This window comes from Petaurus breviceps, unplaced genomic scaffold, assembly GCF_028583685.1.
Source record: "Petaurus breviceps papuanus isolate PSGF00001 unplaced genomic scaffold, PetGlider_PUasm1.0 175, whole genome shotgun sequence".
NCBI lineage: Eukaryota > Metazoa > Chordata > Mammalia > Diprotodontia > Petauridae > Petaurus > Petaurus breviceps.
This window is the reverse complement of record NW_027185764.1, coordinates 7,223,480-7,243,087: the sequence shown is the minus strand read 5'-3', so window position 1 is coordinate 7,243,087 and position 19,608 is coordinate 7,223,480. Positions and strand designations below refer to the sequence as shown.

The 19,608-nt window shown below is 45.9% G+C and overlaps 1 protein-coding gene across 2 annotated transcripts in view; it reads left to right on the top strand.

Annotated features, from left to right (window-relative positions):
• NATD1 (N-acetyltransferase domain containing 1) overlaps nucleotides 1-14,657 on the top strand; it is a 53,251-nt gene extending 38,594 nt beyond the window's left edge. The window contains exon 4 of one of the 2 annotated variants that reach the window (XM_069084721.1): nucleotides 8,358-14,657. Coding sequence is in view for 1 of the 2 variants with exons in the window: in XM_069084720.1 (XP_068940821.1) it covers nucleotides 8,358-8,474 (117 nt within the window). In the remaining variant the exon portion in view is untranslated. The remainder of the gene's footprint in view (nucleotides 1-8,357) is intronic. The other variant, XM_069084720.1, reaches the window with a different exon arrangement.
• Nucleotides 14,658-19,608: the final 4,951 nt, after the last annotated feature.

Sequence of the window (19,608 nt, the reverse complement as noted above, 5' to 3'; positions counted from 1 at the left end):
TCAGGGATGAAAGGCTTAAAACCTTCAGGAGTTGGTCTCTGATCTGACGTGGCCTCAAATGCAGTTGGAGATGCCGTTGAGAAGATGGCCAGGGAGGGCAGAGGATATCCTCTGATATCCTCTATCTAAATGTAGGGGAAATGAATGAAGCATCAACTCAGATTTGTGGGATAAGGGGTCAGAGTTTTCTGATTCAGATGTCAGACACACTAGACTCTTGGAATTGCAGGTGGGCAGGGTGGAAAGGATCGGGCATTGATTGACTTGGGTGACACAGCCTGGCTCACTGGCTGAGTATACCGTGTTTCCCCGATAATAAGACACTGTCTTATTAATTTTTTTGGACAGAAAAACACCAGAGGGCTTATTTTCAGGGGAGGGCTTATTTTAATGAACATTGACAGCAATTTTAATAAACAGGTAAATGTGAACAAAAAAATGTACCTTTATTCAATAATGAATTCAATAAAGAACAGGATGACGCGCTCACTGCTGCAGCTCTGATTGGATGCAGCTCGGAGCGTGGCGTGCGTTTCACGGGGGGGGGGGTACGGTGCGTGGGTACCGCAGGGTAGCATGTAGCACAGGGGATCACCTTCACTAGGGTAATTTTCGGGGGAGGGCTTATTTTAGAGGAATCTTACACAGTAAGGGGAGGGCTTATTTTCGGGATAGGTCTTATTATCGGGAAACACGGTATGTATGAGCTAAATCTGACCTCATCCTAGCAACTACCAGTGGCCTTGTGTGTAATCTTGTGTTCAAGAGGCTGTCTGTCATCTTCCTTCAACAACGCCTAAGACATGGTGTAAATGGAAAGGACACTCGGTCTGAAATCTGACTCCATCACAAACTGCACAAATTGAGCAGCTATAGCCAAGTCACTTAATCGAGCCTCGTGAGATAATGCAAACTTTATCCCATGAGAAAAATGCTGCCTGTTATTAAAAAGGAGGTAGCCTGCCTCCTGGGGCTGCTCATAGGTGCCTGATATGTGTGACTGACTGACTGACTGACTGCTGGTGTTCCTGGTACTGTCACCTTTTTCTTTCTTTCTCCTTCTGGTGGGCACGGGCCCCTCGGATCTGGGTTGATTTGCTTCATTTCTGTAGCTGTGCTGGAAGACATCACAGGTTCAGCCCTTTAACTCCTGCCTTGAGAGGAGACAGACATACACCTGAGGGCTCTTCTCTCTTTAGAGGAAGAGGATTCAACTTTTCTTTAGCCTATAAAGAATTTTTACTGAAGCCTTCAAGGTGAGTTGTTCCTTGGAGAGCCATGGTGGCTAGAGTTGGGACGACCTGGGTTCAAGTCCTGACCCCAACACTTAGGCAAATCACTTACCTGCTGTTGGCCTCAGGTTTATCATAGGTGAAATGGGGAAGATAATAGCACACAGGGTAGTCATGGAGCCCAAATTTTGAATGTAGAATGTATTGGTTATTGTTGCCAAGTTCGAATCTAGCCTCTGCCTCTCGCCACCTGTGCTGTTGTGGTAGAGATTACTGCCTCTCCTTGGGTCTCAGTTTCCTCTTCTGTAACCAGAGGGGATTAGACCTTTATGATCCCTTCCATTGACCCCCACAACAACCCTGCCAAGTAGGTGCTATTTTTATCTGCATTTTACAGTTGAGGCAGGCAGAGGTTGAGTGACTTGCCCAGGGTCACACAGCTAGTGGGAGAGGTCTGTCAGTCTGTCTCAGTATCTGAGGCTGGATTTGAACTCAGGTCAAACAGACCCCAGGTCCCAAGCTCGATGTACTGCACTAAGACTTGGGACCCCCTGTATCACAACAACAGCAGTAGCATTTATGTCCTGTTTGAAGGTGTGGAAAGCGCTTGCACAAGCCTTGCCTCATCTGTCACTCACAGTAAATGCTCTTACTGCTGCCATTTTACAGATGAGAAAACTGAAGCCAGCAGAGGTAAAGTGACTGGCCCAGAATTACACAGCTCAGTAGAGGCTGTCTTTGGCCTCTTTTTGTATCACCCACACTCAGCACAGTGCCTGGCACTTAGGTGCCTCATAAATGTTTAACTGAGTGGTTGAAGCCAGATTGGAATTTATGGTAAAAATAGAAAGCAGGCCAGCTTGGCAGGGAAAGAGGGTTCATGCTGAAGAGTAGGGGGATGTGTAAGAAGCCTGGAAGATGGGCTGGAGTCCGATTTGGAAGGGTTTGATTTGATCACACTGGAAGGAGGAGCCACTGAGGCTTTCCTGGAGGCCTGTCCTTTGGGGGGGACAGTCGGGGATCTGGGTGGAGCATGGGCTGGAGAGGGAAGAGATTGGGGGCAGGAGGCCAGTGCGGCCAGGCGCCCCCAGTGCCCTCCCTGCCTACCCACCTCCTCCAGGAATCCCTCACTTCCTTCAGTGTGCCCCCCTCTTGCCGCCTCCTCCCACCCATGGCCTTTGGGGATCACCCTCAATTGCTAGTTACTATCTATGTACTACTAATCTTCCTCTAAATTGCTTTCTTCTATTAGAATGTAAACTCCTTGAGGGCAAGAACTGGTTTTTGTTTTTTTTTAACCTTGTCTCTGTATTCCCAGTGCCTGACTAAGCAGGGGGTTCATCCTTGTTGAATGAATAAATGAGTGGTTATTTCCTGGTTGCTAGAGCTTTACTGACTCACCTTGGTCCTAGGAAACTGGTCAGTGGAAGGGATTTAAATTCTGTGACTGGGGACTGAGGATGAAAGTTCCTTTGCCTTAAAGCATCTTCTTTCTTCCTAGTCACAATACCTCAAATTTAGATTGCACTCCCAGGCCTGCCGATGGCCCACAACTGCTTGTTGAACTTACAGCTGGAGGTCCCAGCGGCATCTCACGAGTCCATGAAGAATTGGAACCCAACTCTCCTGACTCTTAGAGAGGGCAGATAGAGGATTTATCCATTTCTCTCCTGCTGCTGTCTGCCATTAGCTCGAATGAGCCTGTGATTGCTGGTGGTAAAGCCTCCAAGAACCTGGCTTGCAGTGAGCTGTGGAAATGCAATGGTCTGCAGTCTGTTGTTCAGTCATTTCGGTCCTGTTTGGCTCTTCATGATCCCATTGAGGGTTTTCTTGGCAAAGATACACTGGAGTAATTTGCCATTTCCTTCTCCAGATGCTGTTACTGATGAGGAAACACAGACAAGCAGGGTTAAGTGACTTGCCCAAGGTCACACAGCTAAGTGCCTGAGGCCAGATTTGAATTCTGGTCCTTTTGATTGCAAGGCTGGCACCTAGCTATCCCTGCTTTTCTGTGCCCTCCCTGTCTACTCCACTGAGCCAACCCTTCAGGCAGCCTTGGCATCATATCTGGTAATGTTCTTGAAGAATAGGAACCGGGAAAACCATCTTCTTCATCATTACCAGCCATTTTTCCATTTCTCTCCCCTCCATTACCCATCCTCTTCCCCTTTTCGGGTTCCTGGGGCATATTTATTCAATCACTTCACACTCAGACCATTAAATGGTGAGTGACTGACTGGGCTAGAAGAGGAAAGAGCAGCCGGAGAGGTTCAGCCACAGAACCTCTGAGCCTTGTTGTAGCTGGGCTCCCTCCTGCTGAAGCAGGGCTTCTTTTCTGTCCCACCTCTCCCCCTTCCTCCCCTCCCCTTCTCTCCTTGCTAACCAGTGCACAATGTCAGAATTTCCCCCTGGAGGTCTGGATTCATCCCCTCCCCTTCTGAGAGGGGCTTACAAGGACTCTACCAGCTGTGAGCAGGAGAGCCTTTGTGGTGACTTCAGCCAGCTCATAGAGAACTTGGTATTCTTTGCATTTATAGACGATTAAAAGACATCACACCACAGTGGAGTTAATCCAGCATCTGTTGACATTATTGAAGCAATCCACAGCCCTGAAATAAAACTATTAGCAGAACCTTATCAGATTATCATCTGGAAAGGAATTGGGCAAGGGGTTGCCAGCTGCCCTGAACCATCTCTGGCTACCCTGGAGACATTGATCTGAGAGCTGGGGGTGCTCTTCATTAGAAAAATAGCCTGGAGATCTGCAACAAATGCCTCACCCAGGAGGTTTTTTTGTGGCTAGCTGGTAGCATCTTAAAAGCCAGTGCTGCCTAACCTAGCCTCGGAACAGCTCCTGCCGGCAGTCTCTCAGCTGATGGAGCCCTGCCCTCCATCAGTGGTTCAGGATCTCCCTGGGACCAGCAGGACTGCTGTCCAGTTCTATTGGCAGCCTTCTGTAATTATGTTGCAGAACTCACTATCGCATAGTGAGTGCCTCCCTTCCTCTCCACTGTGAGTCATCCCTTCACGCTGATAACCGCATAGTATCAATACCTCATCTCCGTCTCACAACCTGGCCTCAACATACCTTTCTTGGTTACTTCATATTCTTCCTCCTGCATATATATTTGCTGTTAAGTCATTTTAATCTTGTCCTACTCTTTTGGCCCCATTTGGGGTTTTCTTGGCAGAAATACTGGAATGGTTTTGTCATTTCCTTCCCCAGCTCATTTTACAGATGAGGAAACTGAGGTAAACAGGGTAAAGTGACATGTCCAGGGTCATACAGCTAGTAAGTGTCTGAGACTGGATTTGAACTCAGGAAGCCTCATCTTCCTGACTTAAGGCCAGGCACTCTATCTGTTGTTCCACTTACATATGAGACACTCCAAATCTCCTACTTCCAGACCACTGTACTAGCTGTTGTCAGTGCCTGCCTAGAACGTCCCCACTGTTCACATCCATCTCATAGAAACTCTAATTTCCTTCACCCTGACTCATCTGATACATATTCTCCTATGCATACTTCTGATTTCTGGGTTTGTTTTTTCCCTATTGACTTCAATAGATGGATTCCTCTGCATGTGTGATGATGCCTTCCTTCAAGGCTTAGCTCAGATACCACCTTCTACACAAATCCTTACCTGATTTTCCCCGCTCTCCTTCCCCAGCTGCTACAGCCTTTCCCACAAAATCACCTTGTATCTGTTTTTAAATCTGTACGTATACACATGCACATGCCATCTCTTCTAATAAGAGTGCTTGCCCCTGAAAGGCAGAGATTTTGTCTTTGTATTCCTAGAGCCTGACATACAGTGGATGCCTGATAAATGCACGATTAATTAATCAGTATCAAGTGGGCAGCCCCTAGAAAGGGAAGATCAGTAATATGAAGCTGATGAACCAAGACCCTGAGAGGAGGAAGAAGTCACTCTCTGTAATTAAATTCCTACTGCTTTTGTCTGGAGCTACTAGAGGAAATTCCATTGAAGTGAGCTTGGAAAAAAAACCAAGTGGTCCTCTGTCCAACCCCCCAGTGACATAACGGAGCTAACGTGACAGCTTTTCCATGTAGAAGGGATAACTGTATGCATGTGTTGTTCTCCAAGGAAGAACAAAGAGTGTATGGTCACCTAGGCAGGCGATAAGGTGGTGCAGTGAGAAGAGGCCTGGATTAGGAGTCCGGAAGACCTGAGTTCAGATCCTGCCATGTACAGGAGCTGTGTAACCCTAGACAAGTTGCTTAACCTCAGTTTCCTGTAAATGAGGGAGTTGGATTCAGTCGCTTCTAATGTTTACTCTAATGAGTAAAAAGTAGAAAGGGATAGCATCTAGAAACAGTCAGCTGCAGCTCAGAGAAAGTCATGCATATTTCAGCTAGAAGTTAGAAACAGTAATTTCTTGCCTACCTAGAATGACTAGGGTTGGGAAGAGTCGGAGATGAGGTCAATTTAAATTTCAGTTAACGGAGGTTTAACTAGAACATCTTTTATTTCTCAACCTTCGTCAAAAATGTTTGTTTCTAAAATGTACCACTATGCTTTTCTACCTTAGTAATAGTATGTGGACCACCATTGACTTTTTTTTTTTAAAGCAATCAGGGTTAAGTAACTTGCTCAAGATTACACGGCCAGTTATTTTTTTGTGTGTGGTGTGCCAAGTACCTGAGGCTGGAACCAATCCCAGGTCTCCCAACCTGGCCGCCCCACCATTGACTTCTAAATTGCAGTCAGTTCAGCAAGCATTTATTAGGCACTGTGTGCAAGCCATATTGCCAGGTGCAGGAGAGACAACAGCAACAGATAATGCAGTCCCTGCCTTCTATAGTCTGCACGTGTTCTCCTGTATTCCATCTCTTGCCTTTGCACATGTGGTGTCCTCTATACGTAGAATGTTCTCTCTCACCTTGGCTTCTTGGAATCCCAGCGTTCAGAGTTTAGCGCATGGACAGCCAGGTAGCGCAGTGAATAGAGCACTGGTCCTGAAGTCAGGAGGACCTGAGTTCACTTACTATCTGTGTGACCTTGGACAAGTCACTTAACCCCAATTGCCCTGCCTTCCCCCCTCCAAAAAAAAGACAAAGCTTAGCTCAAGTGCCCCTCCCATTACTTTGTCTATATTTTGTATTTTATTATTTATATACATATTGTTTCTCCTTGGTAAAATGTAAGCCCCTTGAGGGCAGAGAACACTTTTGTTTCTTCTCCCCTGCACCCATCACTGGACCTGGTGGTTGTTGAATTTAATTGAATATGTAAAAATTGTTAGGGTTGCATGTATTCTGACCCCAAGACATCACCAAAAGTTACTTTTTAAAACTTACTGATGTCAATTCATTTTTGAGCCCTAGCAATCAATAGAGTCTCTCTCCCCCTCCCCTCCAGGATCTTTGCCAAGAAAACCTCAGCTATAAAACAGAGATGACAACGCCTCCCTGGCCAGGTTGTTGTGTGGACCAGATGAATGGTTTGGTTTTTGGTTTGTTTTTTTTTTTTTTGCTTTTTGGAGGGCAATTGGGGTTAAGTGACTTGCCCAAGGTCACACGGCTAATTTTTGTGTTAAGTGTCTGAGGCCGAATCCGAACCCAGGTCCTCCTGACTCCAGGGCCAGTGCTCTATTCACTGCGCCACCTAGCTGCCCCTGTGTGTGGACCAGATGAGATAATATTTGTAAAAGTGCTTACCACAGGGCCTAACATATAGTAGGTACTATATAAATGCTTAGTCCTCTTTTATCTGGAAATGGCCATGATTATTTTTTAAAAGTTAGAAAACTTGCAGTTTTTCTAAATATCATCGCCATTTCCAGATAAAACTGACCTGCCACCGCCATTGGTGAAGATTTCCTTATGACAAAAAACAGAAGTGATTCCAGTACTGCATTTGATGCATGTATATTGCGTTCTGTTCCTGTATTCCCCCACCTCTCAGTCAAGAAGGGGATGGTCTGTTTCCTAATGTTTTCTGACACCCACACCAGGCCTTACAACTACTTAAGAGTTTGGTTTCCTTTTAGCATATAATGGTTACTTATACTGGAACAGGGCATCCCATCCTAGCTCTGTTCGCTGCCTATGTGGTTCTGGCTCTCTGAACCTGAGTTTCCTCATCTAAGACAGGTTTGTTGTGTCTACTCTGTCTAGCTCTAATTTGATGAGCTGAGCCTGTTATAATCAAGCCTGAATGTCAGCTGGGTCTCCAGATGGTGGACCAGACCACCCATCAATCCTCTTCTTTTGTTTTTAAAGTTAGAACATTCATTAGGTGCTTATGAAGGGGTTCAGATACAAGCAAGTGTGTGAGCCCTCCTCTGAAGGAGCTTATGGGAGGGAGGCAGACCTGGTGAGATAGGGAAGCGGGAGGAGGTGTGAGGAACAGTACCTGTGAAGGGCCAGCCAAAGAAGCTAGACACAACTGAGGTAAAGTCTGGCTTTACCTAAAATGGAAATGCTGAGGAGAAAAGGAGGGTAAAAGAATTCTGGAGAGTCCCAGAGCACATGGCGGCCCTCCTGGGAAGGAGGGTGGATTTACTGACATGGGGAGCTAGCATGCTTCAGATTGTCTCCTGCAGTTCGTGAGTCCTTCCAAAGGATGAGGGGGTCCTAATGAAGGGAAATCAGCATTTAAGGCAAATGAGAATCAAAGTTAAAAACCCACATCTGACCTACCACTTCCCAACAGTCGTTCTGCCCCAAGTGTTTTGGTCCTTCCTACTTTGTCACTGCTTGGAGCCCTGGGGTCACTGTGAGGAAAGTGGGGTTAAGTGAGGGGTAAGATCATTTCAAGATACCTGAGACAACCATAGGCAGGCTCACAGGGTGGCGTGGGGAGCGGTTTCACTTGCCCAAGACTGTCTTCACCATTGGCTGAGACATGCATAGAGGCAGCCAGAGCGCCAGTGTGGAGGATAAAATGGCGAATGTTTGCAAAGGACTTCATCAGCCTTCAAGTGCTAACTGAAATGCCAGCGACCGTCATAATTAACATTCTTGTCTGTTATTCATAGTATTAAGCATGTTGGATATATATATATATATATAAAATAATGCTTAATTATTGGTATCTTGGGATGCTGATGATGTCTCTCCCATTTTCTTTTGTTTCTGTCTCCCCCTCGGATTCCAAGGCTGCCCTGGACTTTGTAGTGGAGGAGGATCTGAAAGCCCACCTGACCTGCTGGTACATTCAGAAGTATGTCAAGGAAAACCCATTGCCCCAGTACCTGGAACGTTTGCAGCCTTAATCCCTGCCCTGCCAGAGCCTGGGACGCTCGCTTCTTCAAATCCTCTTTCTTTCTCACCAGCACACTCTGTTCCTGACTGTTCAGTGCGGCCTTTGCTTCCGTATGGTCTCAGGAAACATCTTCCCCGCCAGGGAACAGACTCAGAATTATTTTTCTAAGGATGCTTGAACACCTCATGGGGAAGCTGCCCCCTTCATGCTGTGGGGACCACCTGTGGCTGCCATGGGGTTCTCTCCCATGTCCCTTCTTTCTACCCCTCTCGTCTCTCTGCCACATTCCCGTGATGGGTTGTGGAAACTAGAGAGAGGTAGTATTCCTGTTTGAATCTTACTGCCTCTTTGTCCTACCCAGGGAGGTACCTGGTGAAAGGATTTGGGGCAGTTCTTTGGTTTGGGTTTTTTTCCCCTCCCATCCTTCATCGCCTCCTGGGCTTTAACTTAAAGACCATCACTCGCTCCCTTTTTAGGTCTGCAAGCAAAATGTTTGTCAACCACTGGATTTTTACCAGGGCAAGGGAGGACAAGTTTAGCCCTCCTCACTCTACCTTCCCTTTGTTGCTGCAAAGGGAAATGGGGCAGAAGATGGGAAGGGCAGGGAAAGGAGTCAGAGGGGGAGAGACAATGCTCTTCCTCCCCATCCCTCAGGAATAAAGGCCACCAGCTGTCAAGGGGATACACCAGGAATGGATTCGTCAAAGCAGGTTCTAGCCCACATCTTGTCCAAGTGGGAGGAGGACTTGGCTGTCTTACTGCTTACACCAATGAGCCACAAGAATCATGGACACACCTGCCTCCCTGCCTACATTAAGCAAAGACCCCAGGCTCCACGTTACACTGTTGTGGTTTGATGGGCTCAAGCCTGACATGGAGGAGATTGAGGTGGGGCTAAGGGGGTACAATAAGAGGAAGGGAATTCATCTTTAGAGCCAACCTGGCCCTCTAGGAGTGATGTACTTCTCCCAGTCTTTTGGGGGGTTTTCCCAGTCAGGGGTCAGGAAGTTAACTTGACTATGTCTTCAGATGGAAGGACAATTTTTGATCCACTCTCTTCCACGTTCATTTGAGTCCCCATCTTTTTTTTTCCTCTCCCTTTGTATATGGTGGCTTGAATCTAGGAGCAGTAAGCATCATTAGTGATTGGAGGGTCCCTCTCCATTGGCCTTGGTGCGCCAAATCTCAGATGCCACCCTCACACAGCCCCTCCCCACACACTCCACTTCCTCCTCTAGCCATCTCAGAGACCAAAGGTGGGTGAAGCACAAGAGGCCATCTCTCTTTTCAGGATGATGCACGGGGCCTATTTGATTAAAAGAAAAAAAGATTGTGTCAGCTGAAGTTTAAGACTCTCTGTCCTGCATTGCCAAACACATGCACATAAGTGCACACCTATGCTATGTGCTCAGATTGGGTAAATGTTTCAGAGGAACATCACGTGTATAGATAGCCAAGGGTCCTCCTGTGGCAGCCGTGGGATTCTCTGGATGGAGACAACTTCTATTCAATGTGGTTGATCTTGGTGCCAGCTCCTCTTTGTACACCTTCCTTCCCTCCAGTCCTAAATTATGCCTGCCCTTTCCCTACTAAAAGTGCAGCTGCTGAGCAGTTGATATCCAGCTATTTGCTACAACCTCATGCAAGCTAGCCTGGCAGCAGACTGTTGGTATCACCCATCCTGGGACTAAGCAACCTGTTCTTGCTGAGAGACCAGGATCAGCATCTTTGTGACCTCTGCCTTCCACAAAACATTATTTTGCCTGCTTAAAAGATGGGCTTTCGGGGCGGCTAGGTGGCGCAGTGAATAGAGCACCGGCCTTGGAGTCAGGAGGACCTGAGTTCAAATCCGACCTCAGACACAACACAAAAACTAGCTGTGTGACCTTGGGCAAGTCAACCCCAATTGCCCTCCAAAAAGCAAGCAAAAAAAAAAAATGGGCTTGGGGACAGGACATCATGCTGATGGCTTGGAAGTAGCTGAGGGGAGATGGGAATGGTGTCAGAGTCTTGGCAACCCCAGTGCTAGAATCTCACTCCCAAAGGACATTTCCTTTGTGTCATGAGATCAATCCGTGTTGACGGACAGAGCTGTGCTTCTGTCCCTCCACAGCCCGGGTGGGTTCACTTAACAGTATTTCCTGTCAGAGAAAGGAATAGCCAGCTTAATTTCACTTCCCATCCCTGGTCACCAGCAGCACTCACAGAGATCTCCCCATTTTAAACTCTCTTCCTCTCACACATCTTTCATTCACTGGCTCAGTATTCTATCTTTACCTTCCTCCTGGTCTTTGGCAGAAGAGGCAGCTACGTTAGAAGAAACACTGAGGAGGATGGGGTGGGGGAATGAGGCTTATCTTCAAGATTCTCCCCGAATTGTCCTCTGGGGACCTGTTCATGAGTATCTCCGGGAGGAAGGACCTTGGGGGCTTTGAGCCCTAGCTAAGTGACTTCCTTATTCTTCCTGGGACATCTGAGATCAGACTCTTGACTCCCCACGATTAAAGGGGCGATGGGCCTGAATTCCTCTGTGGGACTGGATGAGAAGCCCACCAGTACTAAATGCTATCAAACCGAGACTTCTGTGGGCATTGCATCCACAAATGTGTGAATGGAAAGCAGCCTGGTGCTGGTGGGCCCAGGCTGGCCTCTGTGTGTATGTATTGTGTTAGTGGTCGGTGGGAGCGTTATTGCCCTAATCCAGAGTGCTGGGAAGTGGAGGGGGAGAGGAAAGAAGGGGCCAGGGAAAGGGTGATTTTTATTTTAACAAGCCTCCCACCCTCCCTGTGCGGAGACTTAGGTCAGAAGAGTTGGTACTGGGGTGGGGTAGGGTGGAGGGAATGCACAGACTGGGCCTCAGTGTTAATGCTTCTTTTGTTTGGTCTCTGTTTAGATTAAAAGGCAGGCCTGCAGTCATGTATTCCTATGGCCAAGGTACTGCCTTCACTAGTCCCAGCATCTCCGGGATCCCTCCCTCTCAACCCTTTGCTCAAAGCCACTCATAGCTGGGCTTCCATATAAAAACCGGCCTGTTCCCCCATTCTCTGGGGTCCCTGCAAGGAGACACTGGAATGCAGTGGGTCTGGGGCTCAGAGCGTCTGGGCTGGTGATGGAAAGAGGTTTCCTCAAAGTAGTTGTATCATGCTGCAGCTGGTTGTGATGGGTACCTTTGCAGGCCTTGTAGCAAGGGTGCCATGTTCCTGTTCGCTGCCCTTCTCTGGAAAAGGTCCTTCCAGGACACATTCTCCTTGTCCCCTGCCTTCTAGGAGTTTGCGAGGGATGTGGCCACAGTGACACCCTACCCCTCTTACCCAGTTTTGCCCTCCACATACCTCTGCAGGTCATGACATGGCACTGCCTTTCATGGGACAGACTGGGTACCACCAGTGGGGTGTCCTTCCAGCAGGAAGGTGGGGCCAGTCAGGGGTAACAGGAGAACCCCTGGAATTTTAAGCTGTGTTTAAAAACTTTGAGTTTATCAGAGAGAAAAGAGTGGTGTGGATAAGGAACTGACCAACTGAAAGTGGAGTTTGATGCTAGGATGCCTTCCCCCCCCCCCCCCCCCCCGTGCAAACACACAGCTTACCCTCAAATACAGTTTAAAGAAATGGTGCTTTCCAGGCTCGGGGTGTGAAGGAGTGTCAGGGTCAGGACTCTTCATTTCCTCCACTCAAGCCAGCGCCTTGGGGGTGAGCAGGCTTCCCCAGAAATCTCCCTGGCAGCAAGATGTAAGGTGAAAGGATGGTCAGGCCGGTACAGGCCACTTCCCTCTTCCTGAGCCCCACCCCACCCCACCCTTCCGGTTTTGTCTTCTGTAATGATGGGCAACCACATGAAAACCATTCTTTCTCCCCATGACAAATCAAAGGGAGAGAGGCCTGTTCACCCATCTCAGGGAGTCAGGAGAAGGCTATGGAATATTGGCTGTGCTACTTGCAGGGCCTTGCCCTGAGCACCCACTCCACCTGCAGGGTGGTCAGGAGTCCCAGGAAAGATGTGATCCGTTGATGTGGCATGACCGAGGGAAAAGTATAAAGTTTTCCATGAATCCTTACATTTAATCCCTGTTCCTTGATAACTTGAACCGAAGCTGACAACCCTGTATGTAAACAGTGTCTCTGCTTTTTAAAAAATATGTAAACAATTTTTTTTAAAAAAAACCTTAGTACTTGAATAGACATGGGGGCATCTTGTCTTCTTGAGTCACTCTGGCCCCCAACCTGCAGAATGCTGGAAACCACCACCAAGGTTTTTCTTCATAGAGGGCTTTTGCATTGAATTCCTGCTAATTGAAGCCTTCAGCTTTCCTACTTAACAGTCAGGTAAATTCGATCAAGTTTCTGTAACACCAGCAGAAGAGCTGGGGAGCAAAGAAGACCGAACTGTCAAATCACCCCTGAACTTGGGGTTCAGGTCCTTGTCTCTCTCCTTGGAGAGACCTCCCATAGCAACTCGCTCCCTTCTGGGGTGGGGCTGCCCACTTCAGCTCCCACGCATCTTTGGCTACTGGATCATGTTTAGTGGGAGTATTTTCCCAAGGATTACTCTCCCTTCCTCAAATAAACTTATCTCTAATAAATATGTAGCTACAAACCCCCAGTCACTTTGTACTGGCAAAGTCCAAATTGAGTTGATAAAATCTCCATGATTTAAATGTCTTCTGGGTTTGTTCCCCTACCATGCATTCTAATAAGCAGAGTTATCATTTGACAATTAGCAGATTTTAATACACTTTGAAGCTCAGTTTTTAAAAAGTACCATTTGAAGATAACTAAATGCAGACAGTTTAGTCTGCAGTAGGGAGGGGCTTTTTTCCTGCCCCAGCCCTCTCCATCCTCTGTTGAGATGGCTAATAGGAAGAAGTCCAGAAGCGTACATAGGAGTAGATGAAGGCAGAGGAGAACTGGGGTTATGTCACTCCCAGACCACTTAGCCTGCCCTCCTCTGTGGTTACCAGCTGGCCTTGGGATTGTCTAAGGACGGAATGCTTCTCCGGGAGAAGTCTGCCTTCGACTGCCTCCTGGATCCAGGGCTGGAATATTGTAGCCTAAAGATCTTAGCAAGGGCTCCCCGGCCTTAGCTTGTCTCACCTTCAAGGAGCAGCCATGGGCCACTTCACTCTCCCCAAACCAGTGAGAACAGGTAGATGCTTCCATCTAAACAAAAGCCCCTCTAGAAGGGGATGAACTGCTTCAAAGGCATTGAATCTCTTTCTTGATCTATAACTTTTTTGCTGAAACCTTTATCACCTTCCAGGGCCAGAGCCCAGCACCAATTCTTCCCCTAAGCACAGAAGTTTCCAAAAGGGGAGACTGGTTCCTATGAAGAGGGCACCCAAGCACACCAGAGAATCTTCCTGTTTGAACCCCTACCCCACTTTACATTTAGGTAAACCCATAGAAGGCGAAATTGGGAAAAGGAATGTTTTCTAGGCAAGGAATATGCAGGGAACACCTCATGGAAGAATGTTGTGATCCCAGGGTTAATGGGACACCCCGACCTCCTCAGGCCTTTCTTGTTGCCGACCCTTGCCCACTTCCATCCCCTTCCTTCACTTGGAAGCCCAATGTAGGTGACCCTACCTCACCTCACAAACCCTAGTTAGTGACTAATGCTGGAACTCCTCACCACCCCATCCCCTTGGGGTTGCCTCTTGGGGCTCTGGCTCAAGCTTGCAAATCTTTGGTGCTGAATACTTCTTTGCCTTTTCCACTCCCAGCATTTAACCTTATTGACTGGTCCCTAAGGAGTCCAGTACAGGGACTCTTTAGGAGACTATGGGAGTCCTGGGTGGGGAGGGGGGAGGTTTGGAGTTGTGCTCCCCAAATACTTGTAAACATTATCAGTCTTAGGTCAAGTAAGGTCAGACTCCCTTGCATGTCAAGGATCAAAGCTGACTCAACTCACAATGAGATGTGAAAGGGGAAAAAACAGGAAAAAAAAAGGTTTTTTTCCAAGTCAAACTCACTTGAAATTTTCTTTTTTTCAGTGTCTCAACCTGGTGTATTTCCCTTTGTGCCCTGGTTTGTTTTGTTCTGTTGAATTAAGTGGTCAATCATGTGCCTTTCCTACTCAGGACCTGTGACCCATGACCTTTTGGCTTCGATTGGTCTTTTGCCCTCCCCTTTTGTCATTATTAAAAGTTATGAGCGTTATTGCATGGAATACAGTTTAATAAAAGGGTGTGATTTAATTGTCTGCAGTTCTGGTGATGACTTCCAGGGAAATACCTTTCATCCGCTGATGCCAGAAGGTCCCTTGGGGATGAAAGACCCAGTTATCCTTTATTGGAACTCTTTGAGAATGAAGGGGGTCTATAAAGTCCTTAGAATGCAAACTCCCTCCACCAGAGTAGAAGGTCTACAATTTGCATTCTTAAAGAGTTGCCTGAGGCACAGATAAATTGAATGACTAAAATGAAAAAAAGTTTATTAAATGCTGACCCATATGCAAAACTGGTGCTAAGTGCCTTGATGCCAGATGTTTTCCCTGCCCTCTGATGAGTGACAGGTTAGGAGGTCTTGCCTCTTAGTCTGGTTAATGGGTTTATCACAAGTCTATGCCCACTCCTGCCTATGCTGCACTTAGCTGTCAAAGTGATTTTCCTAAAGCGCAGGTCTCTCCATACCACACACCTCTCTGTCCCACCCCTACATCCATTCAGTAAACTCTAGTGACTTCCTAACGCTTCCAATATTAAATATAAAATCTGTCTGACTTTTAAAAGTCCTCTATAACCTGATTCCACCCCAGACCTACCTCCCCAGTCTTCTTAAACCTTACTTTCCTCCAAAATTGAATAACACTGGCCTCCTTGTCTAGTGGGGTGTTCTCACTGGCTCCTCCCTGCTAGGAATGCTCTCAAGTCTGCCTCCCTGTTTTCTTCAGGTCCCAGCTAAAATCCCACCTTGTACAGGAAGCCTTCCCTGATCCCTCTTCATTCTAAGGGCCTTCCCTCTGCCGATTATTTCCAGTTTATCCTGCATATAATTTGTTTCCACTTAATTGTTTGCCTATTGTCCCTTCCATCAGACTCTGAGCTCCTCGAAGACAGACACTGTCTTTTGCTTTTCTTTGTTTAGTGTCTGGCACACTGTAGGCATTTAGTAATGTTTATTGATTGGCTGCTAAGGCATCGAAGTTACAAACAGAAGAGTAATGTTCTCAAGGAGCTCCCGTTTTAAGGGGGGAGATAGTGCATAGAGAAGGTTTCAACTTCAAGTCAGATGGAAAGGTTCCATGGGCCTCAGGGTGCAGCAGCAATCCAGATCTTAATGCCTCTTTAAATCATTTCCACTGATTAAAAATAATTTCTGGTGTGGAGCTATTTGACAATGCCAGGGAATTTGGTGGTGAGAACTTTCTTTTTCGGGACTTTAACAGCAAGATGCTGAGGAGGTGGGGGTCAAAGCCCCCTACAGAAGTTGTTGCCAAGTTGCGTAAATGACTAGTTCATTTGTGAAGCCAGTGAGTGTCAAAGGTGAGATTTAAACACAGTTCTTTCCAACTCCCTCCTTATGCCAGCTAATTAAGGACCCAAAATCTGCTTTATGCCTATCTCCTATTGTCTCTTTTTAAAAGTCAGAGCTAGGTTCCTTTGGCGGGGGAAATAAAATCCAAAAGTCTCATGGAGGAGACTAAGATTGCTGCCACCAACAGGGCATACATGCTGTGTATTGATTGCTCTGTATGTAGACCTTTCCCAACTTAAGCTTTCCCCTCTACAAGAATTTGTCATCTGTGTAAGAATCTTTGACCCCCACAGTCCTGGTTTCTGGACCTTAGCTCTCTCTTTTCTGTATCTGAGCATTTAAAATCCCTGCCAGGGAGACTATCACATCTCACCGATAGATGCCGCCATCTATTGCCTTCAACCTCTCACTTGGAGGCTTCTGGTTCTATCATTGGGAACTGGTGCCCTCTTCATTAATTCTGAAATTATGGAAAATTATTTAAAAAGAAGAGAATTTATAGGACAAGGCCATGTAGGTATCTTCACTGTACCAAGGCCCTTTGGAAAAAGTACAAAGAGTATTGTTTTGAGTCAGTCAGTTCCCTATCAGGGAAATACACTACCAGCCCAGTTTCTCTCAACACATACCATGTTCTTTGTTTTCTTCTCTTAAAGACCACTCTGGTCCCAGACCAAGCCCTGCTTGATCACTGTTTGGCCCCTGATTGGCTCAGAATGACTGTAAATAACAATTGTTTCTGATATGGTCAGAAATCCTGAGGGTCTACCCTTCCCAGATCTATTTTTTTTTTTAAAGAGGCCATTCTTTGTCTCATTTTTATTAAGCCTTAATCACTATGGGCACACAATCAAACTGAGACCTATTAAAGACCTAAGCTTGGAAAGTCTAAGGTTCCCTACTGTATCCTAATCCATATCCAGCCACTAATCCAAATGGCTCTGGAGGAGAAAGTGAGGCTGGTGACTTTTCACAGAAGACTTTTGCAGAGGATTTTTGCAATCTCTTGATTGTGGTACGCATGATATATGTAATTACACATCAGACCATGAAAATAACATCAGTACCTAACAGAATAAGCACAATTAACCCAGAATCCCAATAGTCAAGGATAGTTAACAGACTGCTTACTAATGCATCTGCAGTACATTCATGATGCTAACACAAAAGCAAAGAAAAAAATCCAAGAAAATAGTAAAACAGAGGCATACTTAAAACAGGCAATAATTAACATGCATCAATGAACAAATACAATTACATTCAAGACAAAAGAGCACAGGTAAACATTAGCATTATCATCTGGCTACACATGTCAAAATCTCTCCAGTTTCTCCTTTAAACACAATAAGTTAGTCTGATGTGGCGGCTAGGTGGCACAGTGAATAGAGCACCGGCCCTGGAGTCAGGAGGACCTGAGTTCAAATCCGGCCTCAGACACTTGACATTTAATAGCTGTGTGATCTTGGGCAAGTCACTTATCCCTACTTGCCTTGCCTTCCCACCTCCAAAAAGCAAAATAAATAAATAAATAAATTAGTCTGTGGGAAGCCCTGGAGTCAGGAGGACCTGAGTTCAAATCCAGCCTCAAACACTTAACACAAAAACTAGCCGTGTGACCTTGGGCAAGTCACTTAACCCCAATTGCCCTCCAAAAAGCAAAAAAAAAAATAATAGCTAGGCTCCTATGCTCCATCCTAAGGGAGTTTTCTGGCTGAAGTTTGATGTAAAAGAGTTAATTCAGTGAAATGAAGGCCACATCTGCTTTTGACTGATGGAAGTCCCAAATTTTCATCTGTTCTGCCATTTGTTTGTAACCAATTTCACTGGGGATTATATAGAACTTTCCCTCCTGGGGCAGCTAGGTGGCCCAGTGAATAGAGCACCAGCCCTGGAATCAGGAGGACCTGAGTTCAAATCCAGCCTCAGACACTTAACACACACAAAAAAACTAGCTATGTGACCTTGGACAAGTCACTTAACCCCAATTGCCCTCCAAAAAGCAAAAAAAAGAACTTTCCCTCCTTTGGGTACATGAGAGCTTCAGTGTCACTTGTTGGTGGGACAAGGCATCTACAACTACAAGTCTTTCTGGACTGGTATTGATAGTGACTCCTGTCCTTTTAGGTGACCAGTGCTGCCAAGTATCTCTGACAAGCAGAGTCTGACTTTCTGTTTCCTTCTTCACTGGTTGGTCCTTATTATATGTAGCATTCTGTTGACACTGATAATCATTTAAAATCATTTGAGTCCCAATAAGGGCCAAAGACTGAACTAATCAACCAGTAGCAGCACCTCTGCCTAACAGACCTATCTTTGTTCTCTGAATAAACCTAGAGAATGCCTCTTCCAGTGTCAACAGCTACAAGGTCAGAGGAAGCTGACTAGGAGCATTCCTCTGTTTATAGTCATTAAGGATGAGACCATTAACCAGAGACACTATCTTGAATAATGGGACTTTCCTTATCTTAATATTTTATGGACATTTATTATGTTATTGGTAAAGGCAACACGGATATCCTGGGTGGTAATTTCAATTGACACTGTCAACTCTCTTATCTTATTGTATTTACAATTTGTTCAGTCAAGAAATTCTGGGACAGTTAGGTGGGGCAGGCCCTGGAGTCTGGAGTTCAAATCCAGCCTCAGATATTTAACACTAACCTTGTTACCTTGGGCAAGTGACTTAACCTTTATTGTCCTGCTTTCCCCCCTCCAAAAAAGCAAAAAAAAAAAAAAAAAAGACTTCTCATTCTTTTATCAGGCAATCAGAATTAAAGGTCTTACTCCATGTACATGTCTGCTAGTTTAAGGGAATAAACAAGATGAATTTATATATCACCTATCCTGTTTGCCTCTTTTAACCAAACTTTCAAGCTGATAATACTCAGTGTGAAGAGGTTTTCAACACACACACACACCACCTATCAAATACAAAGAATAAGATAGCAATGCACATGTTAGTAAAATTTTCCATAATTTGGAGGGGCTACTTTTCCCTATTCACTTAGCCATCAATACCTCAGACTTTACAAGTGCATGTATATTTCTTGGCTTAGTTGACATTACAGAATCTTTATATAATGGAATTCCTACATTTTGCCACCTGCATTGTCATACCTACCTAGGAAGATGCCATAATTTTTCTAATAATAAATATGATGATTCAATTCAATAAATGCTTATTGATCATTTTAAAAAATAAATCTCAATGGAAATGCTCTTCAAAGCCGAAAACTCCAGCCTGGGCATAGGTTACAGAGTTTCACTGTCATTAAGGTTTCTGCTAGCAAATGTACCATATTTCTGGGGCCCACCACTCTTTATGTGATCCAAATCCTCCCCACTGAGTACCAGCCAAGACCTTTGCCCCTTACCATTAGTTTAAGGGTCCAGGAAAACCCCACCTTGAACTCTCCTAGAATTTCCCCACTTAATCTGAGGACTCCAGGCTAATAATCATTATGTCGCATTTTCAGTTACCCTCAACCTAACCTAGCCCTCTATTGTCTGTTATCTCCAGATCCCCTTTGGCTACTTCCCACCCTAGATCTTATCTAAAACCCCATTCCCTTGGTTCCAGGCATCTGACCTCTAGTCACCCCAGCCTACTGGCCACTGCCATCAAGATCCTCCCTAGACCCCATGTTCTCCAGACTATTTAGCCACCCCTAG